Source organism: Camelus dromedarius, chromosome 2 (genome assembly GCF_036321535.1).
Source record: "Camelus dromedarius isolate mCamDro1 chromosome 2, mCamDro1.pat, whole genome shotgun sequence".
Classification (NCBI taxonomy): Eukaryota; Metazoa; Chordata; class Mammalia; order Artiodactyla; family Camelidae; genus Camelus; species Camelus dromedarius.
The window spans coordinates 14,115,196-14,136,749 of NC_087437.1; the positions used below are offsets into that span (position 1 = coordinate 14,115,196).

The 21,554-nt window shown below is 36.2% G+C and overlaps 1 protein-coding gene across 2 annotated transcripts in view; it reads right to left on the reverse strand.

The window, feature by feature from the left end:
• Window positions 1-720: 720 nt before the first annotated feature.
• Window positions 721-21,554, reverse strand: part of NPHP3 (nephrocystin 3) — a 32,405-nt gene continuing 11,571 nt past the window's right edge. The window contains exons 8-27 of one of the 2 annotated variants that reach the window (XM_010987813.3): window positions 21,334-21,408; window positions 19,772-19,945; window positions 17,788-17,891; window positions 16,699-16,813; window positions 16,320-16,463; window positions 15,741-15,838; window positions 14,480-14,582; window positions 13,984-14,066; window positions 12,402-12,540; window positions 11,229-11,393; window positions 10,178-10,272; window positions 9,527-9,649; window positions 8,089-8,278; window positions 7,685-7,926; window positions 6,606-6,681; window positions 5,418-5,545; window positions 4,295-4,535; window positions 3,137-3,262; window positions 2,425-2,540; window positions 721-1,850 (exon numbers count right to left, since the gene is read on the reverse strand). In XM_010987813.3, the coding sequence (XP_010986115.2) occupies window positions 1,670-1,850; window positions 2,425-2,540; window positions 3,137-3,262; window positions 4,295-4,535; window positions 5,418-5,545; window positions 6,606-6,681; window positions 7,685-7,926; window positions 8,089-8,278; window positions 9,527-9,649; window positions 10,178-10,272; window positions 11,229-11,393; window positions 12,402-12,540; window positions 13,984-14,066; window positions 14,480-14,582; window positions 15,741-15,838; window positions 16,320-16,463; window positions 16,699-16,813; window positions 17,788-17,891; window positions 19,772-19,945; window positions 21,334-21,408 (2,718 nt within the window). In that variant the 3' untranslated portion in view covers window positions 721-1,669. Of the gene's footprint in view, window positions 1,851-2,424; window positions 2,541-3,136; window positions 3,283-4,294; window positions 4,536-5,417; window positions 5,546-6,605; window positions 6,682-7,684; window positions 7,927-8,088; window positions 8,279-9,526; window positions 9,650-10,177; window positions 10,273-11,228; window positions 11,394-12,401; window positions 12,541-13,983; window positions 14,067-14,479; window positions 14,583-15,740; window positions 15,839-16,319; window positions 16,464-16,698; window positions 16,814-17,787; window positions 17,892-19,771; window positions 19,946-21,333; window positions 21,409-21,554 lie in introns of those variants that run through there. The other variant, XM_064491203.1, reaches the window with a different exon arrangement.

A 21,554-nucleotide genomic window follows, 5' to 3' on the forward strand; every position in this document is an offset into this window, starting at 1 on the left:
GTCCAAATTGTGTAGGAACAAAGAAAAAAAATGCACATTACCCTTTTGCTAGTTTTTTCTTTTTCAGGGTTCTTCTAGAATATTAATCTTAGATTATTTCCTAAAGAAGTTTAAGGCATTTAAACTTAATATATTACTTATAATGTATTAAATTACTTAAACCACTAAATCATCAAATTTTAAACTGAAAGATTAATTCTAAAATCAATGTCTGGTGTATCTGTGAGTGTAATTACTTTGTGTCTCACAGCTGGCAAACCCAGAAAGATTTATTGTGGTTATATTTTATTTTTTTTTCCCTTTTGAACTTCTCCCAAAAAGGGGAAGAATGATGCTCATTTTGTAAGATCCTACCTCATTCCTTTTAAGTCACCACTCTAGTGCCTTAGAATTAGACCGCTGCTTCTCAAACTTATATGCATTATGAATCACCTGGGGATGGAGCTAGACTGCAGATTCTGATCCAGCAGGTCTGGGGAAAGGCTCGAGAGTATGAATTTTTAATAAGCTCCCAGGTGGTGCCGATGGTCCTGGTTCACTGACCACCTTGAGTAACATTAACCAAAATCCTGTAGAGTCACTGAAGCTCAAGTTGCATAAACTACTCGGCAAGTACTGACAACATTCAAGTCTTCTTTGTAATGTTCAACACTTTTCTTAATTATGTAAATATAACCCTCTTCTATAGGAAGAGGGTTTGAAAGAGGGTGGGAAGGAGAATTTGAAATTGCACTTTTATTTTAAAACAGCAAGTATGGTTGTTACATCTTTCACCTTTACAATGAATACATGTTGGAATCTTACAAGTATTAAAATTGAAGATTTTATTATATATAAATACATAAATGGTATAAAACAATATCTTAAGCTGGCAATTTATAAAATCTATAAAAATATTTAATTTTCAGTATAAAATGGCCAACTAATTTAAGTTTGAGATATAAATATTTGAGACAGATTGAGGCCACTTAAGAAAGAAGGTCCTGTCCATATTTTGGGAAAGGTCAAAGAATGCCATCATCTGTTACTGCATTAATGACCAGGTTATGCAGGTACATTCTACACAGTAAAACAACATACAATGTAGAGAGCCCAGAAGGCAGAGGGCTCAAGGGAAAAGTAGAAAAAAAAAAAAAAAAGCAGCAGTCAGAGGCTCCTGTTACTAGTTCGTTTTACAGAAGACGATTCATACTTTTCGTAAACATCCCTTTTATTCCTTGAAACTTTTTTTTGAGGTAGAAAACTGGGTCAGACTGCTGCAGAAAAGCAAGACGAGGAATGCTGAGGCTAAAGTAGCTTTTGAGAGATGAGAAGAACCAGAGTTCTCGAACTCCCTGTCTTAGCGGCTTTGCCAGCTCTTGTAGAACAGAGACCAGTCTGCTCTTCATGATCAACTCCTCACGCCAGACATGTGAGCATTCTGACGTATCTCCATCCTGGGATCCCACACAATAGGAAGGGTAATTCTTTTAAACAGCTAAAACCCGACACAGTCATGACTCAAACTTCAGTGGAGTCCAATACAATTTCATACAATTAACAGTTAAATCACACAAAGTAAAAATAAATTTTCTTAAAAACAGTTTTCATGAATTTTAAAGTAATGCTCCAAATGTTTCTTAATTATTTCATCCTAATGTACATCTGCAGTGAATTGTAATTGCTGCTATTACCTTTGTCCTTGATGAAGGAAAACATTAGGAGAATGAGTTGTTTTTAAGCTAAATGTGTCTCCACTTGATGAGTGTCGGGAAGGAGCTTTTCCACCCAAAAGCGATGTTTCTGCTTCTTTTATTTCCATCGCCCTTTTGTATAGTTCAGCAGCTTTTTCAAAATCCCCTTCTTCATAGCTTTGAGAAAAAAATTCTCAAAATGAGAATGTAACCTTTTAATTCTAAATGACCTTACAGAAAAACACGATGTGAATAATTGCTCATTTTTTCTGGTGCATTCATTCAGGCAGACCAGTAAAACAGAATACCTAAACTCTTTTCCTTTCTGCCTGTGCTGCTAAGGGGCATGAGACACTAAATGATCTCCTTCCTTAAGACCATGCTGTAACAGATGCAGTGAAACTGCTAAGGAAAGTTACCATCCTGAGATAAACACAACACAGAAGTCAACGTATAAATAGTAAATCAGTTCTGAGGACAGCAAATTGCCCAGATTACTACCAGAGCCAGTTAGCTGCAGACGTAAACCATCCTCTATTTGACCTGATGCACTCCTCTACAAAATAGATTGTGCCACCTTCACTTCCCTTCTGGATAGTACTTCAGGATCTCTTGAAGTGGATCAACCAAAAGCAATCCTGCCCACTCCAAGAAAAACTGTATCAGCAATATATATTTTTTGTGTTCTATGATGAGTCAAAGGTGTTCTACAAGGGATTTTGGCTATATGAGGAAAGTGAAAAATTCTTACCTAAGCACAGCTAAGTTTTTTAATGTTTCTCCAACTCGAGGATGCATCCGACCCAGGCTGTCCTCATAAATCTTTAATGCTCTTTCATATAACGGCAAGGCTTCAATGTGTTTTTTCTCATTAAAAAAAAAAAAAAAGGAAACAATGCTCATTTAAACACACTGGGTGTCTGAAACTACTATTAATGTATTCTAGACTAAGCTGATCTACTTGGGTAAGCACTTTAAAAAAGTTAATATCTGCCTACAAGATGTGGATAAACAGATTAATTTATGAAAAATCATATTGGGAGAAGCAATATAACAGAAAGTCAGAAACCCAAGTTTTAGACCGGGTGTGGTAACCACTGAGATTAATCCAATTATATAAGCACAAACCTGTTTCTTTTTTGCCAAGAGAGGATATACCTGTTTCTCACCGGTCACAGGCAAATGCCACAGCTTAAGGACAATGTTAGACACAGAGATGTAGGGAGCCTCTAGATTTAAAAAAACGAAGCCTATGCAATGAACTAAATTCTCACTGTTTTACACTAAGAGGAAAGGGACAGTCTTACAAATGTAACTTCAATAATTTCTCAAGAACTAAAGGAAGCATTAGTAGATAATCTCAATTTTACTTTATTTTTACAGTGCCATGTCTAATACATATTTACCTATATTTCATACCTTAAAGCCACTCACGTACAAAGCGTGAAAGTGTGGGAACTTACCATCTGGCTATAAAGAACAGCTAAGTTCACCAAGGCAGTAGCTACACTAGGGTGCTTTGGACCGAAGGACTTCTGCCGAATTTCAACAGCCAGCTCATACAGAGGTACAGCTTTGTCAAGTTTCCCCTAAAAAACAGCAGTGAAATCTAACAAAAATATTAAAGCAATAAATACTTCCTGATTAGAGTTTGTTCCACAAATACAATTTTGTATTAAAAAGTAATTTTGAGGGAGAAAATTCAGAAGCATTTCCTCCCAGTTTAATGGTTAAGTTTCTAGATGACTGAAATCTAATAGAGTAAGTAAAACTACATTAAATATAAAAATATTTTCTTGGATAATTCAGAAGGCCCTTCAGGATGACCCCCTTATTACTATTTCCGGTGAAGTGAAAACATGCCAGTTACAGTGTGTTTGCTACTATACATAACGTAGGGATAGCATCAAAATAAAAGCTCCTTCCCCACCAAATCCCTTCCAAATTTTTCTAGGATTTCTTTTTCACTTGAAAGTTAGGCAGAAATAGCAACAATGGTTCCTTCATACTAAAACATGAACTTCAGTGCCAGGAGGACCAGCAAGGGTCCCACAAAGTCTGAAGATAGTCGACACGACTCTATAATTGTGCTAAATGAAAGCATACTTCTCTGGCTTTTTTTTTTTTTTTTTGAGAACAGCTATAAAAACTTCAAATGTCACTCAAGCTAGAATCCTATGGTAAAGGATGATTACATTTAATTGTAGGCAAAGAAAGAGTGAAATCAAAATGGTCATTTAATCAGTTACCAAGACTCCTCCTTCAGCCCTGACAATTGTGTGATTCATTATGTGTATGGTAGCTTAACATCAAATCTAATACTGGCTGAATTTTAGAACTTATCAAATGTACAAGAAAAATAAGTTCTAATGAGAATGCTGATGAATGCATTTATATTTGGACTATATTTTAAAAAAAGTAACCAGTACCTTAATTTAGTTACATCTGAAATGATATTTTTCAATGTTCTACTCAGCTATTTGTTGAAAAATTAAATCATTATGATTTAAAAGCTCATAGGAAATAATCTATCCATCAGAAGACAAATTATTTTGCTGATAGCAGTTATGGCTTAATTGGTATGTTATAAAACACACGTAGGTATGCCAAGGATTACTTACCATTTTCTTATACAAGATTGCAAGATGCTTCACTGTATAAGCCAGAGAAGGGTGATCAGGGGCTAGTGCTCGTCTCCGAATGTCTAAGGCTCTTTCATAAAGTTCTTCTGCTTTATCATACTGTTTCTTTTCATTGCATAGAGCCGCGAGATTATTCAAAGACTGGGCACAGTCAGGGTGATCTGGCCCTAGGACTCGCTCCCTCATCTCCAAGGAGCGCTTCAGAAACTGGTCAGCTGTTCTATGAACAAAAGCCCCAAATGGTTTAAATGATTTATTCTCTAGAAGTCAGACCTAGTTAGGTGGAGAACTAAAGCACTTTTATTCTTATATCTAAGACAGTTAAAATGAAGGATTCGGCTTAAAATTCTCTCTCCCCCTCATCTCTTCCTGCCCTTTTCCAAAAATTTAAAAGTGCTTTTCTGATAGTGTGAGGGCCTAAAGTATCTGGATGGTTGTCTCAATTCTCCACTTCACTTCTCCTAAAAGGAAAACCCACGAATAGTTTCCAAAACAAACTTTTTATATCTTAAAAATTACTACGCCTGACTCAAAAGATTTTGGCATTCATTCCTTCTCCCTTTGTAGTTAGTACTAAATAATTTTTAATGAAAGAAACTTTTGTGAAGTGGCCTAAATATTTGTTGTATTTTTCTGATACCCAAAGTGTCAAATTTGTTAAATTTTTCTGACATACAAAGAAGTCCAGAAACACTTCTTTCGCAGAAAGTATAAACATTAACGCCTTTTTGAGTCTTTCTGCCCAAATAAACTGAAGACAAAAACTAACAGTCACCTACACTCTTTTCTTTATTCTCCCTTTGTCCCAAGTTTGTTCTTTGGTGAGGCCTCATGTACAACATCTACACAAACTCACTTTTCATAAACATATAAAATATCTGAGAGAAGCTACAGGATAACGTTTTAGTTACTAAGGAAAACGTGAAAGGAAACAGTAGAGAAAATGTCACTGTCTTGTGGCCATGTTTGTAACAATCATACATGAATTCTGGCATGGTTTCTATCAATTTTTCTAGCTTGATTTGACAGAAATGTAAAACAGCTTTGCCTCTAAGAGACAAAAATGGATACCTGTTTTCATCATTAACACCACGGTACTCACTCCAGGTTGTTCTGAAGATAGTAGAGCACACCCAGTTCATTGAGGGTCCGGGCGTTGTCAGGTGTGTCCTTACCCAGCGTGAGCTCTTCTAACTGTAAGGCCCGTCTACGTAAAAGGGCAAATCCATACTGCAGCAAACGCAAGAAATTCACAACAATCACTAAGTAACTGCAATCTCTGATTCTGAAGCAATACTAGGGTTCTAAAAAAATCCTTCCTCCTTTTGTTCCCTTTAAAGTAGATTACAACTACTTAACGTATCACACCGATTTAGTCTAACAGTTATAGAAAATACATACACTTCCATGTAGCAGCTCATTCTCAAATTCATTCAAAACTATTTTGTGAAAATGATTATAAGATCTTTTAGCAAAATAAACTGAATCCCAAAGTGCTTGAAAAAGATCAGGAAACAGAATTAACTTGCATATATTCATTAACCCCATTAGCAAACATTTAAATATCGAGTACTTAGAATTGCACATAGCACTTGCAACCTGTAGAAAAATAAGCCCTGAAGATGGAATGTACAGCGTAGTAAATACAGACAATAATACTGTATTAGGATCATCAGTCTTGCTAAGAGACTAGATCTGAATTATCCCCACCACAAAAAAGAAGTGATAATTATGTGACCTGACAGAGGTGTTAGCCAATGCTGTGGTAATAATCATACTACAATATAGAAAGGCATCAAATAAACATGTTGTATATCTTAAATTTACACAATGTTATATGTCAAATATATTTCAATAAAAAATTGCACATTGCGTTTTAAGTTAAAATATGCTATATTTAGATTTTATCAGTACCTTAGAGAAATGAATTTTTTTTTGTGCTTAAGGGTAAAAATTTCTTTGCATTGAATCTAACATAAAAGGTTTACTAAATGTCTTTTATTCTCTTTCTCAACTCTTTAAAAAAAAGAATTAAAGCAGCTTTATAGTCCATCTTTCAAAAATCTTTATAGTTCCACTTTTTAAAAGTCTACTAATTTGTACTTCTCAGTGATACTGATATTTAAACATGTATTATAAATAAATAAGAAAACGTTACTTCCCTAGAAGCCACTTTAAAATCTGAAGTTCTTAAATATGTGAAGTGAGGTCTGTGCATCTATATTATGATATTCAGAGATGTTCTTTTCCTTTTTGGTTCAAACATAATACAAAAGAAATCTCTCATTACCAAGTTGCCTTTTCTCCTTGTAGCTTTCTGACGAATTTTAAAAGATTTTTTCCTAAAATGTTCAGCTTGTTCGTATCTTTAAAAAAAAAAAAAACTAAGTCAAATGAAAGAAACAGGCATCCAAAGTATACTTCAGTGAAATCAAAGCACCAGTGTAAAGCCTGTTGTGGCTACTAAACACAGCATTATTTTGAGAAGTCATAGTCATATAGAATTAACAATTTTTAACAAAAACTTTCATAAAACATAATGTAACAAACAAATCTAGTCCTCCAAGTAGCTCACATTTAACTGTTTTTAACTGATTAAACTCATTTTGTTGAATATCTAAAGGGCAACCTAACTAAATGAAAATCCCAAACTTTGGTTTGTTATATAAGCTTCCACACAGGCTAATTTTTGGTCAAATAGAAATTCATAAAAAATCTACATGAAGCAATACTTCTAGAAGCTAAAAGAAAAATTCTAATATGTATCACTTATGATGGGACAAAAGAAATGATTTCGGATAGAGAAGATACACCATTCAGTGGGTTAACATACTAAGGACCAACAAATTTCTTCTGTAAAGGGCTAGACAGTAAATCTAATTTTAGGCTTTGTGGGCCACATGCAATTACAAAACTACTGTTGAAGCCAGGAAGCAACCGGGGACGATATGTGAAATGGAAAAATGTGGCTGTGTTCCTCTACAACCCTTCGTGCAAAACAGGGGGCCTTCTGGACTTGACATGTGGGCATGGTCTGCTGCCCCTGCGTTAGTAACACACTCAATGTTACAAAGCTGGTCAGTGAAGAAGCCTGGTTTCAAACCCAGCTATGTGACTCCAAAGTCCATGCTCTGTCCTCTGCACATCTTGATATAGGGACGAATCTTGTAATTCTAATTTTCTGTTTACCCCATGAAGACCCAGATCAAGAATAATATTTGAACATGGTGGATTCAAAAGAATATACAATAAGGAAAATATAAGGTAAGGAAAAGTAGGCAGCCACAAAACAAAGCCTCGCACAGGAGTACGTCAGGAACTGTAACTCCCTGTCATAAAACTACAGAGAATCACTCATCTACATCTTACTTATTTTGCTTCTGGTACAAAGTCGCAAGTGCCTCAAGTTCGCGCGCAACATGCGGATGGTCCGCACCATAGGCGTTTTCTGCGATCTCCAGTGCCTGCTTATACAGCTGTTCCGCGTTGCCGAACTTCTTCCCCTGCACGTACACGCTGGCTAGCTGGTGGAGGGCGTGAGCTACTCGTGGGTGATCCGGATCTAAAGCCGTTTCTCGAATCTCTAGAGACCTCTGCAAAGGCACGACAGCCTGGGGGGAAGAAAAGGTCAAAGGTCAATTAAAATGAGTGAAATGCTGTGAGAGCTGCCACCGGATTAGCACAACAAATGAAAGCTGCGTTAATCCTAGGAAGGGGAGAGGAGTGAACATGAAAACTGGCAGGCTGTCTCTGCTGTCCTGCTGAAAAGTTACCTGGCTGAGAAGGCCTAGGTCCTTGAGAAATCGCCCCAGGGTTTCATAAAGATCAGCTAAGCAAATCATACTCTCCTCGCCTTCACAGTTTTTCTCATACTGCTTCAGTGAATCAAAGTATTCTGCTGCCATCGCACTTTTGTCTTTGCCAACAAACTGCCAGTAACTCAGCAACTCAGCAAAGTGTCCTCTGTTTCAACAAATAATAGGAATTTAATGAGAAAGAAACTTTAAAACCCACTAATGAGTGAAAATGTCAGGATTCGCACCAAGCTATTGATAGTTTGTCAGTAGGTAGATTCAGGGTAGCGAGGAAAGTGTGCAGACTGTGACTGCCGTGAGTCTGCAGCTTCCTAGCTATGAGATCGTGAGCAGGCTGTCTGACCCCTTACACCTCACCATCCTCACCTGCAGACGGGGGGGCACCAACACCACCTGCCTCAGGTGTTACTGTAGGGAGATGATGGCACAGAGCAAGTGCTCCATACTGTTGGCTGTTATCATTAATATCATCATGGTTACTCACGACAGAAATCTGTCAGAATCCTTTTTAGACATTTCATGATATGCATGCAGTCAGCTGCTGAGTTCACCCCAAAATTATTTTAAATGATGGAAATCAGAACAGAAGAAACTAATGAAACACAGGCAAATTGCCAGAATATCTGCTTTGTATTTTTCATCAAGGAATTGAATGATAAAGGTAAACTTACCTATAGATGATATTTAGCAGGATACAAGACCTGGTACACTAAAGAATGAATCTGATTTCAAAGGGATCATGAAAAATTGGGATGGAGATCAAAAATAATTTATGAGATACAACAATGAAATTTGAAAGAGTTCACTAAAGAGCAAAACAGATCAGGCAGCTATGTTATGAGACGTGTCTAAATTTCCAGGTGAGACAGAAAAACCTCCTCAGGGGGCTTAGAGGTCAGAAGCTTGGCCAATAAAAAGGTGGTTCTGCTACTGACAAATTCAAGTATACCAGAAGAGATAAAAATACATTTGTGAAAAAGGCTAATCCTTTCTTTAAATTCAACACCAGTCAGATTCTATGTAGAGCCCAGAGTCTGGTTTGAAGGCTTTACTCTGAAACACTTGAAGGCCCCGAGAGGCAGACATCATGAACTGCTTCCCTGGGTGGTTTGGATTTAAACCTGCTTTAGTGAAAGATTAAGATACCAAGCTATCTCCAGAGCATTCCAGCTCTGACTTTATGAAAATAGCAATACTCTATCATTTTTGTTTACTTCTTGTAAAAAGGAGATCTCATAGCAATTTGCAAATTGTCCTAAAATATTTCCCACACTGTTTCATAGCTCAGGTAACTGGACTAATTTTTAAATGAAAAATGCTATTTTTCTTTGTTACACTGAACAACTGTTTAAATATGTTTTTCTAGGGAAAGGTGTTCTACAAATAAGTTTCTTACCTTTTATAGAGGTTTTGGGACACAAAGAGATTGAGAAGGCAGTCGTGAAGCTTCTGTTTGCTCCCCTGCTGCTGGAAAAGCCACGGGAGTTCATCCGCACTTCTCCAAGTCACTCGGTCCTGACTGTTAGGAGACAAGGGGCAATGTTCAGTAATACTCACCTACAATGAGATCGCTTCAGAGGCTGCAGACAAATGTTGAAGGCAGAAAGATATGTTTGAGATATATCTCTGACTCCACGTATAATCTAATACTGAGAAAATCAGGTCAAAAATCAGAAACGTTACCAATCTATGAAAATAAAGTAATATTAGGACCATTGACCAAACTCTAAAGGCATTTTCATAAAATTGAACTATCAATGGACCCAAATATACACACTCAGATATAAACAGATACATATTTTTAAACCATTTAAACCATATAACTAGAAGAAAATAAAAATAATAAAATGATCTTGCACTGATTTCACTTAAGTTTAAATCAGCATCTTTTGTTCTTTTGACATTAACAGAGTAGGGAAAGGATTTAATCTTTTTATAATAATTACATTTTTATACATTAAGTTATAAGCTAAGAAAGAAAAATAAGGACACAGAGGTAGAGTGTGTTTCAGAAGTTACAGAAGAACAGCATGAACACTTGTAATACCTTAGCTGCATGGTGAAATAGTTGATGAGATTTTGCCTATATGAAGAAATGTTGGTAGGACCTTCCATGTAGTCTAGTCTCACTGTTTCCCAAGCCTATGGAGAAGAAGAAAAAACATCAGTCTATTTTCTGTAAGTCATCTAACAATGAATTTGTATAAAGAAATTTACAATTATTTCAATTTTAGAGTTACATAATAGAAATGGCACTAGAATATTTTAAAATTCAGTATATATTTATGTGGTAAACTGACAGTAGAGTTCCTGTAAGAACTTATAACATAATTCAATTTGAACTTTTAGTGAATACATTAAAAATCTGAACTGTGGATTGAAAAAGTAATAAAGAGTAAATTATATTTAAGCGATACACAATAAAGGAGAAAGATAAGCCTGTGAAACTGCGAACATTTCACACTTACATATGTAACACAGCATACTCAAATGGAAGACTTCATTTACGCCTGTTTACGTATATGAATCAACCACGGCATTGCAGATGACAAGAATCATATTTTATTTATGATTATCATGTATTAGTTGTTATTTACTGTGTGTTAGACATCATGTGTAGGACCTCACCAGATCAAATAATTACCTACCACCTCAGTCAGTTCTCTTCACAACCCCTGAGGTAAGCAGGAAACATCGGCCCAAGGCCTAGAGAACTTGCTCAAGGTTACATTAACCTGTGAAGAGCTGGGTTGTGAACTAAGGCAGAGTGACTTCCAGAGCCCAGGCTCTTAAAATATATATAATATCCAATAATTCAATGCAAAAATAAAATTGAAAAGAGTATATCTTCTCATTCACAAAGAAACTACCTTTTAAAGTAATAGCCACTTCATAAAGGTACTTAACATCACAGAAGTTATAGCCAAATTTTATATCTAACCTAAAATCACTGCAAAAAATTTTTGTAATGCCAAGTTTGAGATTTCAATTTTGTCTTGTGATTTAAACACTTAAAATGATGTGGTATGATAGAGCATAATACACATATAATATGTGGACGTTCATAAATGAAAACACCTTATTAAGATAAAATTTACCTGTAGATGTTGAAACTTGAGCAAACCACAACTGTAAGTCAACAAACACATTTTGTGCAAACTGTGAATAAGGGAGGTCAAGACAGCCCAGGACATCTCAGGATACAGTTCCATCAATTCTGACTCACTCACACCATTGTGACTAACATTTACGAGGCAGAGAATCTAGGTAGATAGACGAATTAACAATGATCATAAAGCACCTCTTTAAGTTACTAACAGTCATTAAAATTTCCATAATTCTTTCAAGCTTATCAACTTCTTATTCAAATTTATCATTCAAATGATTTAATAAACCAAGAAACAGATTTCTTAAAATAAAACATACTTTCCAAAAGGCACTAATCAAGAATAAGAGAGTATATACAGAAAATCTAGCTCACCAAAGATAACACACAGACAGAAAAAGTTTAGTGAAAATTAAAACTGCAGGAAATGTATTACTGAAATTAATGACAGAGTTCCAATTCTGGGAAGATGGTGGAAGGAAACAGCTCTCCTACTACAAATGCCTGTTACTATCCGACAACATGTAACAAAACATTTCTAAAAGTACAGTTGAGCCTGTGGAAAAGAAAGGGAAATACTGCAAGTGCCAAAAATAAATAGGAAACTGAAAATCAGAAAATTATGTGTTAAGGACTTACACTTGAAGAACAAAACTAAAATATTTTGAAGGGAAAAAAATATGAGAACATTTTTTGATAGCTAAGGATTTTAAAAATAAGATACAACAGGCATAAACCACAAAAGAAACAGTTGATAAATGTGACTTCATTAAAATAAAACTTTGTATAATGATACCATGAAGTTAAAAGACAAGAACAGGAGAAAGATATTGATTTGCAAACTCTGTGACAAAGGATTTGTACTCAGTATGCAGAAAACTGAAGAACTCCTACAGATCAATAAGAAAAAGTCAATTCAGTTAAAAAATGGGTAAAGGATTTGAACCAGCAATTCACATGAGACGAAACAAGAATAGCCAATAAACATGAAAATATGAAAACTCTCCACGGTAATCAGGAAAATACATGTTTCCTGAGATATCACTTCTGGCTACAAGCACACTATGGCTGCAGGCATTCCTGTATGTGCTTCAAAGATTTGCTATTTACTTCAATTCACACACAAATACAAACAAAGCAAAATAATCTTCCTTTTATACTTCACCTGTTTCATTAGTTCTTTATCCATGTCATTTGCCATGGACTCCTGGATAGATTGCAGAACAAGTCTATATAATGAAACAGTGTCTTGACACTGGAAACACTGAAGAAGGAGTTTATCTAAATTGCCTGCTCTCCCAGCACTGTTGGAATTGAGAACAGATTTAATTTCTTAGTCTGCCAACATCTGTGAAAAATTTGGGGTAAATAAAAACAATGCTATTTTATCTCTATTTTTGGTACTGTTCAACTGATAATAACAGGAATTCAATAAAACATGACACAGGGAAACGTTAGTCTTATGAGGCTGCTAGAGTCATCAGGGTTAGTTTACTACAACATTTAATTCAATTCAATAAACATATGCTGGGACTTACTATATGGTAAGGAATTACTACACATTATGGAAAATAAAAATGAGGAAGACATGGTTCTTATCATCTAGAGACATGTCACCTACATACAGGAAGCAGGAGAACAATTATAAATAAGTATTATTAGTTAATTAGCCATGCAAATTAAATTTAAACAAACAGAGCCAGAATTTGGGAAATATCAGGCTAAAGAAAATCAGTAAATGGGGTTTGTTTTAAAATATTACACAACATTTACCAGTAGTTTCTTTTTAAAATATAAAGATACATAAAGAAGAGGGAAAAACAGACCAAAAATGGTCCATAGTCCTTCTTACCATAGATAATTTCAATAAATATTATGAAATGTATGGAAAATGACTCACATTCTTGAACTGTACTTATGTAACCCACTGACGTTCACAGCGGCCACATTCACTGCCACAACTCTGGGAACAGGGGGAGGGGGCAGTGGACATATTACAGGTAATTCAAAGTTTTAGAAGATTTTTTTCATTTCAAATTCGGTGTTGAGATGAGAATGTGGAATTAAGAGACAAGAGCACTAAATTCAGGGCCCACAATATGAGCTGTGCTAGGATTACCACCTATTGTGATGAACACCAAAACAGACACTAATCTTTTTGCCTTCTGGTTACAAAGTAGGGTGAGGCTGTCCTGAAGAAGCAGAAGCAGTAAGACTCTCCACTGTTCATCTACAGGCAAATTACTAATGGGTATCTAAAGCACAAGATTCTGTTTTAAGATGAAAAAGTTTATTAGGATATGAAAACAGACACAATTAAAAATTCCTGCCTACGTACCCACCTACTGATTTTCAAGGACACCTGAGATAACGTTTTTATGCCCCAGTTGTCGCCTCACTTTCTCACAGCTAGGGGATTTTGCCATCAAGCAAGTGACAATGAGCACTCAGGGGTGGGCCCCAAATTGAGGGTGATGATGGCCTTCTTTTGCAACCCCTAGTCAGGAAAAGGTTAGTGTGATGAAAACCAGACAAATATATCCAACAAGTTCTGGTGATTCTCAGGCTAGCAATCTTCAGTCATAAGTCACATGCTCAAGGGTGTTAGTATTACTGTTAGAAGAAACAGAATCTGAGTGGCCCAAGAGACTGTCGCAGTGATCAGTTCTCAGTTACACACGGTGAGGGAAGCATTCTGCAGCAAACACAAAACATGCTGAAGATCACGTAAAATAACCACAACTTACCATGCCAGCATTTTGCCGAAAAGGGTGACATAAAGGGCATTGCAGGTTGTAGCAGAACGACAGTGTCGTTCTAGCTTCTTCTCCTGCACCAGTTTACCCAGAAACAAAACAAAAATACAAAACCACCCTGGAATTAAGTGGTCTTTACAACTGAGATATCAACAAACATTCCTGCAGAAAGAATGTGGTTCCTGCCATCTCACCAGCGACATCGCTGCCGTGTGGTGGGGGCCACAGGTGCAGTCCACATGCACATGCTTATCTGCTTCTAAAATATTGCCTAACATCATACAGTAAAGTAAACCTTAAGTCCAAATCTTTTTTTATTGCTTCTTCTCTATCTGTTATTAAGAGTGAATGTATTTAACAATTACTAAATTTCAATTCTCCTTAGAACCATAGAGAGATCCTATATTGAATTTTAACTCTTATATAAGGTGTCTTATAAAGAAAGCTATAGAGAGTAAAAGATATCAGTAAAATTAAAAATATTTACCTGTTCTTTACTCAATTTAATGTCTACAGAGTGGCATTCTGCCATTATAATAGATCTTGCATCTTTTGGATTTAAAGGGTCAAGATGAAGTGTAGGCCACAACCTTTTATTTAAAGAAAAGAAAAGTGAAATTCTCTTCTAATGATACAACACAAGCTGTAATCCACCCACAAGAGAAGTCAAAGTCCATTACAAGAATTAATTTTTATACTGCCTTTATAAAGTAAGCAAAATTAATCTCTGTTAATCATATTAAGTAATATTATTTCATTTATTCCAACATGTATATCATTACTTTTAGCGATTAACCACAACATTTATAAAATAGCTTAAAAATAAATAAATAAACAGATAAATAAACAAACAGCTTACACATTGATGGGGAAGCAGTAAAACACTTCTAGCTCTATGTTCTGAACACCAGTAAAGCAACATAGATATTAATACCTATGAGGAATAGCACCAGACAGCCTTTGCCCACACTTGTAATCCAATCAGAATTTCATCACCCTGTAACATATAGTCTCAACGGGGTAGTGAAAATTATTTGCTGGGGGGAACAATAAAATCTTACTCTTTTTATGTATAAAGCACAAATATACATACATATCTGTTTATACATATGAACTAATAATATATAGTATATGTGTGGTATTAACATTTTTTTGGCAGGGAGGTATTTAGGAAGAAAATTACTAAAAAGGCTCCTGAAGGGGTGGGGTGGGGCATGGAAAAATAGGTTAGGAAACACTACCCCACAGAATCAACCACCACATCCCATTTTGAGGACTGCTCAAGTGAGTGCACACTTCAGGACCACAGGCACCTACCTGGTCCATTGCTCTAGCCTGGCCCTCCTTCTGTTTTCTCACCCACAAATTTAACTGCCTACTATAGACATCACTACTTGGAGCTACAATTGGTAACTCTAACCAACCATGTTCAAAACCAGAACTCATAACATTTCCTCCACAAATCTGCCCATTCTTTGTGGCTCCCATCTCAGTCCATGGGACCACAATTAATTTCACCTCAAGCCAAAAACCTGGGAGCCATCCTAGCCTTTCTCCTCCCTCACATCCCAGATCTAACCTCCCACCAAATCCTACAGATCGCACCCTCCTCTTGAATTTGTCCACTTCTCCCCACCTTCACTGCCACTTACATGAAAAGTATGAAAACTACAAACACACATCAAAACTTTTTCTTGTCTGTACTTAAAACATTTCACGTAATCTGAAAACGAAAGTCAGCAGCGTACCTCCACGCTGGAGGGCAGGTTTCTACATTCACGGAAACAATTACTCTCACGTTCACTGGCAGTGGGTCTATCAGCCATTTCATGTGTTTTTCAACTTGCTTAAAAATATAAAAACAAAATTCCATCTATTAATTCAAAATATTTCATAAATGACCCAATAACAGCGCCCCATGTAAACTGAAATTCTCATTACGTTTCTCATTATTATTAAAGATAAAAACTTTATTTTGGGATGATTTATCTCAGACTACTGGAAGAACAAATGGCAAAACACTGCTATCTCTGATCTTAATTCTAGACATGGAAGGAAACGTCAAGGCCCTAAAATTTATGTCAAAATGAACAAAATTTGCTAATTGTGAAAACACAGTCATTCTTTCCCAATGAGATGCTAGCATCTACTGGCATATAGTACATTTTCTTATCCATGCTTCCTCTCTAGAAATCAAGCGGAAATAAAAGAAACAACACCAGCATTTTTTTCTTCTCACAAACGTGATTTAAATGCCTGCTATGGTCATTCCTGATATTTTTGTGTCTTTCTGGGCGTATCAATAGATTATAAAGTGAAAACAGTACCTGCACTTGATCGATAGAATCGATAACGATGATGATGCTGCCTTGATGACGAGCAGAGAGTTTTTCCAGCCAACGTGGGAATTCTTCCAGAAGCTTAGCAGGATCCAATGTCAGAGCAGATACTGACCAAGAATGCTGCATCAACTACGAGGTGAGAACCCACGCGAATTAAAGCAGCTACCCTGTATCACAGGTGGGAAATATTTCTATCTCTGCATTTTAAACCAAAATTAAATCATCAAGAGGACCCAACTGCACTGAGTATTATTTTTAACGTTATGCAAAACCAAAACAAATGGTTTATCATCAGGTACTCAGCCCCAACAACCTCTGAAGCTAAATAAATATTCTGATAATCCCAAAAGACAGCACACTCTACCTTTAGAGTTAGTCGTTTAATAATCAGGGAAGACTCTGAGCTGGTTGACATGGGCCTCCCCACAAAATGAGAAAGGATTAGAGCGTTAGGAGAATTCTTCTGCTGTAACTGGATCCTGAAAGAAAAAGACCTTTTACAAGACTGATGAAGCTCCTTTACTGTCAACAAAAAAAGAACTCATGATGCATTAAGCATCAAATGCTACCTGTCAGGAATCACACGGTCAGTCAATTTTGAATTAATATGGGAAATTTCCACTTTCACTCCACTGTTAGACTCTTTTAAATAAAACACTGAAAAGTTACAGGTTCATTTTAATTGCAAGTTGATGTTAAGAAACCAAAATAGCATATATTTGAGGTTAAAGTATTAGTAAAATGAGCATTAACCTTTAACTACAAATATGTTATTAGAGGAAAAAGAGAAGTTTCTTTGTTAATTACAAAAACAGTATTTTCAAACATAACTTTGAGTAAAAGGGTAATAAAAAGGAAATAACACATGCTAACTCCTCAAGGTAAATAGTAATTACGAATGAAAGAAAATCATCTAAACACTTGTTCTTAAATAATATGAAAGTAAAATAAAACTAAAAAAGAGCTTATTAGCTTAAACAGATCTTAGTCCATAATCTGAAGAACTAGTTTGCATTCACAATAAAGGTTATCCTTAATTTTGATATTCTTTATGATTCATTTAACTCTAAATAGTTTGTCTTTGTCTTATTTCAAATATTTAAAATCCCAGTAAGACTTTTAAGATGAAGTCAATAATTGACAATAAAGGCACATGCCCCTGAAAGTTCACCTAATTTCACATCACACTGACCACTCCCTTACCTCCAACCTACATCATTTATGTACATAATCCTAAATGCTCACATTTCCTATTCCTTTCTCATTCTGTATCTTCCCTCTAACATCTAAATTGTATACATCTCAGGGCATGAATCTATTAGTTTCCTCCTTTTTGCTTTTTTGATGTTTGGTGCAGGCCATGCAGGAAGGCAGACATGCAGTAATTCATTTTATTGAATGAGTTCAGTAATTGAACTGATGACGACAAGAACATAATTGGACTGCGTCATACCACTTTGACAGAAGAAGGGACTTTCCAGAGCCTGGTCCTCCAGATACAAGAAGGGGCGGAATTGGTGCCGGTGCTGCCACCAGATCATTGAGGCGCTGGTAATACTAGAAACAAAAATGAACTGAAGTTGTGAGGAAGTACGTGCCTCTTTGAATATGAAATAAGAGTCAATTTCTGATGATCCTCTGAAATCAGTGGAGATAAGCTGCATCAGAAAATGAAACCTACTTTCAGTCAACAGCACCCTCATAATTGCTTATTTTTATGGCTGGTTAAATATGCCCAAAGTAGTAAACTAAGAGTGGGCCCCTATGTCTTCTATCATAGTAATGCTGCAAATTAATGGATGAGGGACAACACTTAGGAGCCTCACGGGGTCTTGCAACATTCAGGTGTTTTGGAGAATGCTGCAGTGAGGCCACTGTATCACCCTGTAGCTCCTGAACCACTTAAGTACCACAGAAAGCCTTGAGGGTGCCTGCAGGCCACCTAGATCTCCTGGTCAGAAGAAAGCCTGTCCTGGAGACCATCCCAGTTTCCAGTGATTCCTGAGAAACAAGAGCAGGTCTTATCTGGGGCCTCGGAGTCTCCCAACCTGCTGCAGAGAATCAGGTTAGGACAGGCCGCCTGCCATCTTTCTGAAACTGAATGTGTTCTATGCAGAGTCTAACAACTCCAACTTCTAGGCTTTCCCCAGACACAAAAAAACTGGTTCAGAGCTGAAAAGAACACTCTCAGAAACCCCAAAATATCTCCATAGTTACAAAGGAGTTTCCAAAGTTATCTTGGGGGTTAAAATGTTTATTAAGTGGACCAGTGGTCTAAATGACATGTAATAAGTAGTGTGTGTGAGTTTTACGGTAGCAAAAGTTTCCAGCCACTACTAGAAATAATTACTTGGTATAGTTTTTCAATCAGTTTTTCTGTTTGTCATTTCATATTCCCCAGGAATTCAAATAATTCTGAGAGCAACGAGGCTTCACAAGAAACAAAGGGTTTAATTGATTTATGATGTTGTAAATCTTAACACTTCAGTTCATGGTCCACATAAAGCCTATTTAGACCTCTAGTTCCCAAGTTAAGACCCTCTGTCATAGTAGAAAGAAAGCACAGGATTTGGAGCCAGAAGACCTAGGTTCAAATCTCACATCTGCAGTCTACACCCTGTATGCTCTTAGGCAAACCATAATCTGAACCTTAGGGTCTCCATTTATCATATGCCAGGTACTGTGCCAAGTGCTTTATGCACATGGTCTGGCTTAGTCGCCCCAACAACCCAATGAAGTAGGCATTATTAGTTATTCTCATTTCACAAGAGACAAGAAAGTCAAAGTTTAGAGCTAAGTAACTTGATCAAAATCCATAGTGAGGAAATGGTAGAACCAGAACATAAACACTGATGGTCTAAATTATAAAAGTCCTTGAAAAGTCCTATAAAAATGCAGCTGTTAGTGACAACTACTTTAATAGTCTTTAAAAGATTAGTTCTTACATTAATTTTTAATTATAATTAAGTATTTTTTGAACTTGGACATAGATTCTCTGTGCACTTCTAGTTTTGTTAATTTGCTTAGATATTTAAGGATGCTGAAGGATCTGCCTGTTGCATTAACTGTGCTTTGTTTTCTGAATGTTTGAAATTTTGACTCCTCCAAGAAGTGGAAGAATAGATAGCCTTACTCCTTTTATCAAGTTTCCTAGCCATCCCAATCTTGACCTAGTGAACTAGATGGTAACATAATGAACATGTAGTTGATAAATCCTAATCTGTAACTAAACACGTTTGATGTTCATAAGTATACCTGAATCTCACACATCTTTATATGATACAAACCTATGCACATGTCTCAACATGGATAATTAAGCCATGAGGGCAAACACTAACACCATCCTTAACCTTGACTTTGATTAGGTGAAACCACAATTATGATACAGCCTTTAAGTGGCAACTGATCTTTGTTGGAACAATACACCAAATGCTTACTTTCTCGAATCCCAACTCATGGGCTGAGTTTGAAGCCTGCTGAAAAGCTTCCATTTGCTCTTGTTCATCATGGATGTCCCATAGAACATCACCAAAATCGTCTTCTTCTGGAGTGGAATCTTCACTGCCCAAATCCTTAGTGTCCAAGTCTGTGTTTTCAAAGCCCAGGATGTCCTAAACACCAAGAGTAAGCACACAAAAACGAATGAAGAATGTGAAGCCCTTGGCTGCAGTATTGTTAGTACAGAGGCCTCAGGTGGCCCTCACCTAACTTAGAGGGCAAGTCCAAACCTACGGCCTCATTATAGTGCCTCCAAGGATGAATTTCCAACTATAAAAATAAGTGCTAGTTTAAAAATGAAGAAGAGAAGTAAAGAAACATTAAAATAGTAAACATAAAGACTTTTCTTTTTCATTAAAAATAAAGTTAGAGGGGAATTTAGCTCCCATGAGATCTGGTTTCCAAAAAATGTTACACAATATCTATAGTTATGTCTGGCTGATGAATAATTTTAAAGACTGTGCTAGTGTCAAGGAAATATGCTGCTTTACATTTTTGTAAGAATTTAATTAGTAAGATGGGGTTTCTTGATATCAAATATTCCCACTGATATCTAATCTTTATATTAAACACTGAAAATATGTTGTCCCACAAGCAGTAAAATTGGTGAATCTGTCCATTTTCACTTTCAGCCATTTATTGTGCTCAATTCACCTCATTTATCTTGGTCCTAAAATTCACAAGGTTGTTGAGATCAAAACGGATCATTTCAATCTTTATACCAAAGATCACTAAACAAAATGTGTTGCCAGCAGTCGTATCATTACGTCTGGGGGCTCACTCTTTTTCTCTGATCACAAATCTCCATACTTGTAACACAAGTTAATTTCAAAAAGTAATCTCATCTCTTACTTTTCAAAAAAGGTCCCCAGCACCCTGAGGGAGGCTCAGCAGGTAAGGGCAAACAGGCTAAACATGGCATGCCTTCCTCTTGTGCCCGTTTCACTTGAAGACAGGGGATTCTTTCCCTCTTTATTATCATTATTAGCATTTTTGCTGATACATAATTTTAAGTGATTTTTAGTATTAAAAATAAAAACAGGTATAATTCAAGCAGAATATATACTGCTGACCTCAGACACCTCAGGGTGTGTTTTCACCCTTCTCTGCTGTTAGGGGTAATGTGGCAGAAAAATTCAAGAAGGATTTTTCTAATCTACAAAAACTCTAGGTGCACACAGAATCTGAGGAGGCTCTATTGAACAAGATGAATATTTTCCCTTAAATACTTCCCTTTTTATCTACCATTTTTATAATCCATTTTACATTTAATAGATATTAAAGCATCAAATCGCTTGTGAGACAGTTGAGAGATTCAGATACGTGGTACTAGTGATGCCATGCTAATATCACAGGACCAACTCCCGCCAGAACAATGGCATGCTCCCCGGGTATTGTTTTGAAAAAAAAAAAAACAATTGATTTTCTCTGGAAAACCCAATTTTACAGAAAACAGTCTTAAAACATTTGAGGTGGAATCTTACAGGGACTGAATATTTACCTGTTTAATAATCTTTTCCACATATATATAAATTTTATATACTCCTTCTGCAGGATCTCCTGAGTGATCAATGATCTGGGGAAAAAAGATTTACAACAACAAGGAAAAACAGTATGTCAGGACCTGTTCTAAGTACTTTGCGTATATTATTAGATCATTTATACCCACGACAACCCTGTGAGGAAGACACTATTAATCCCTCCATTTTACAGAAGAGGAAA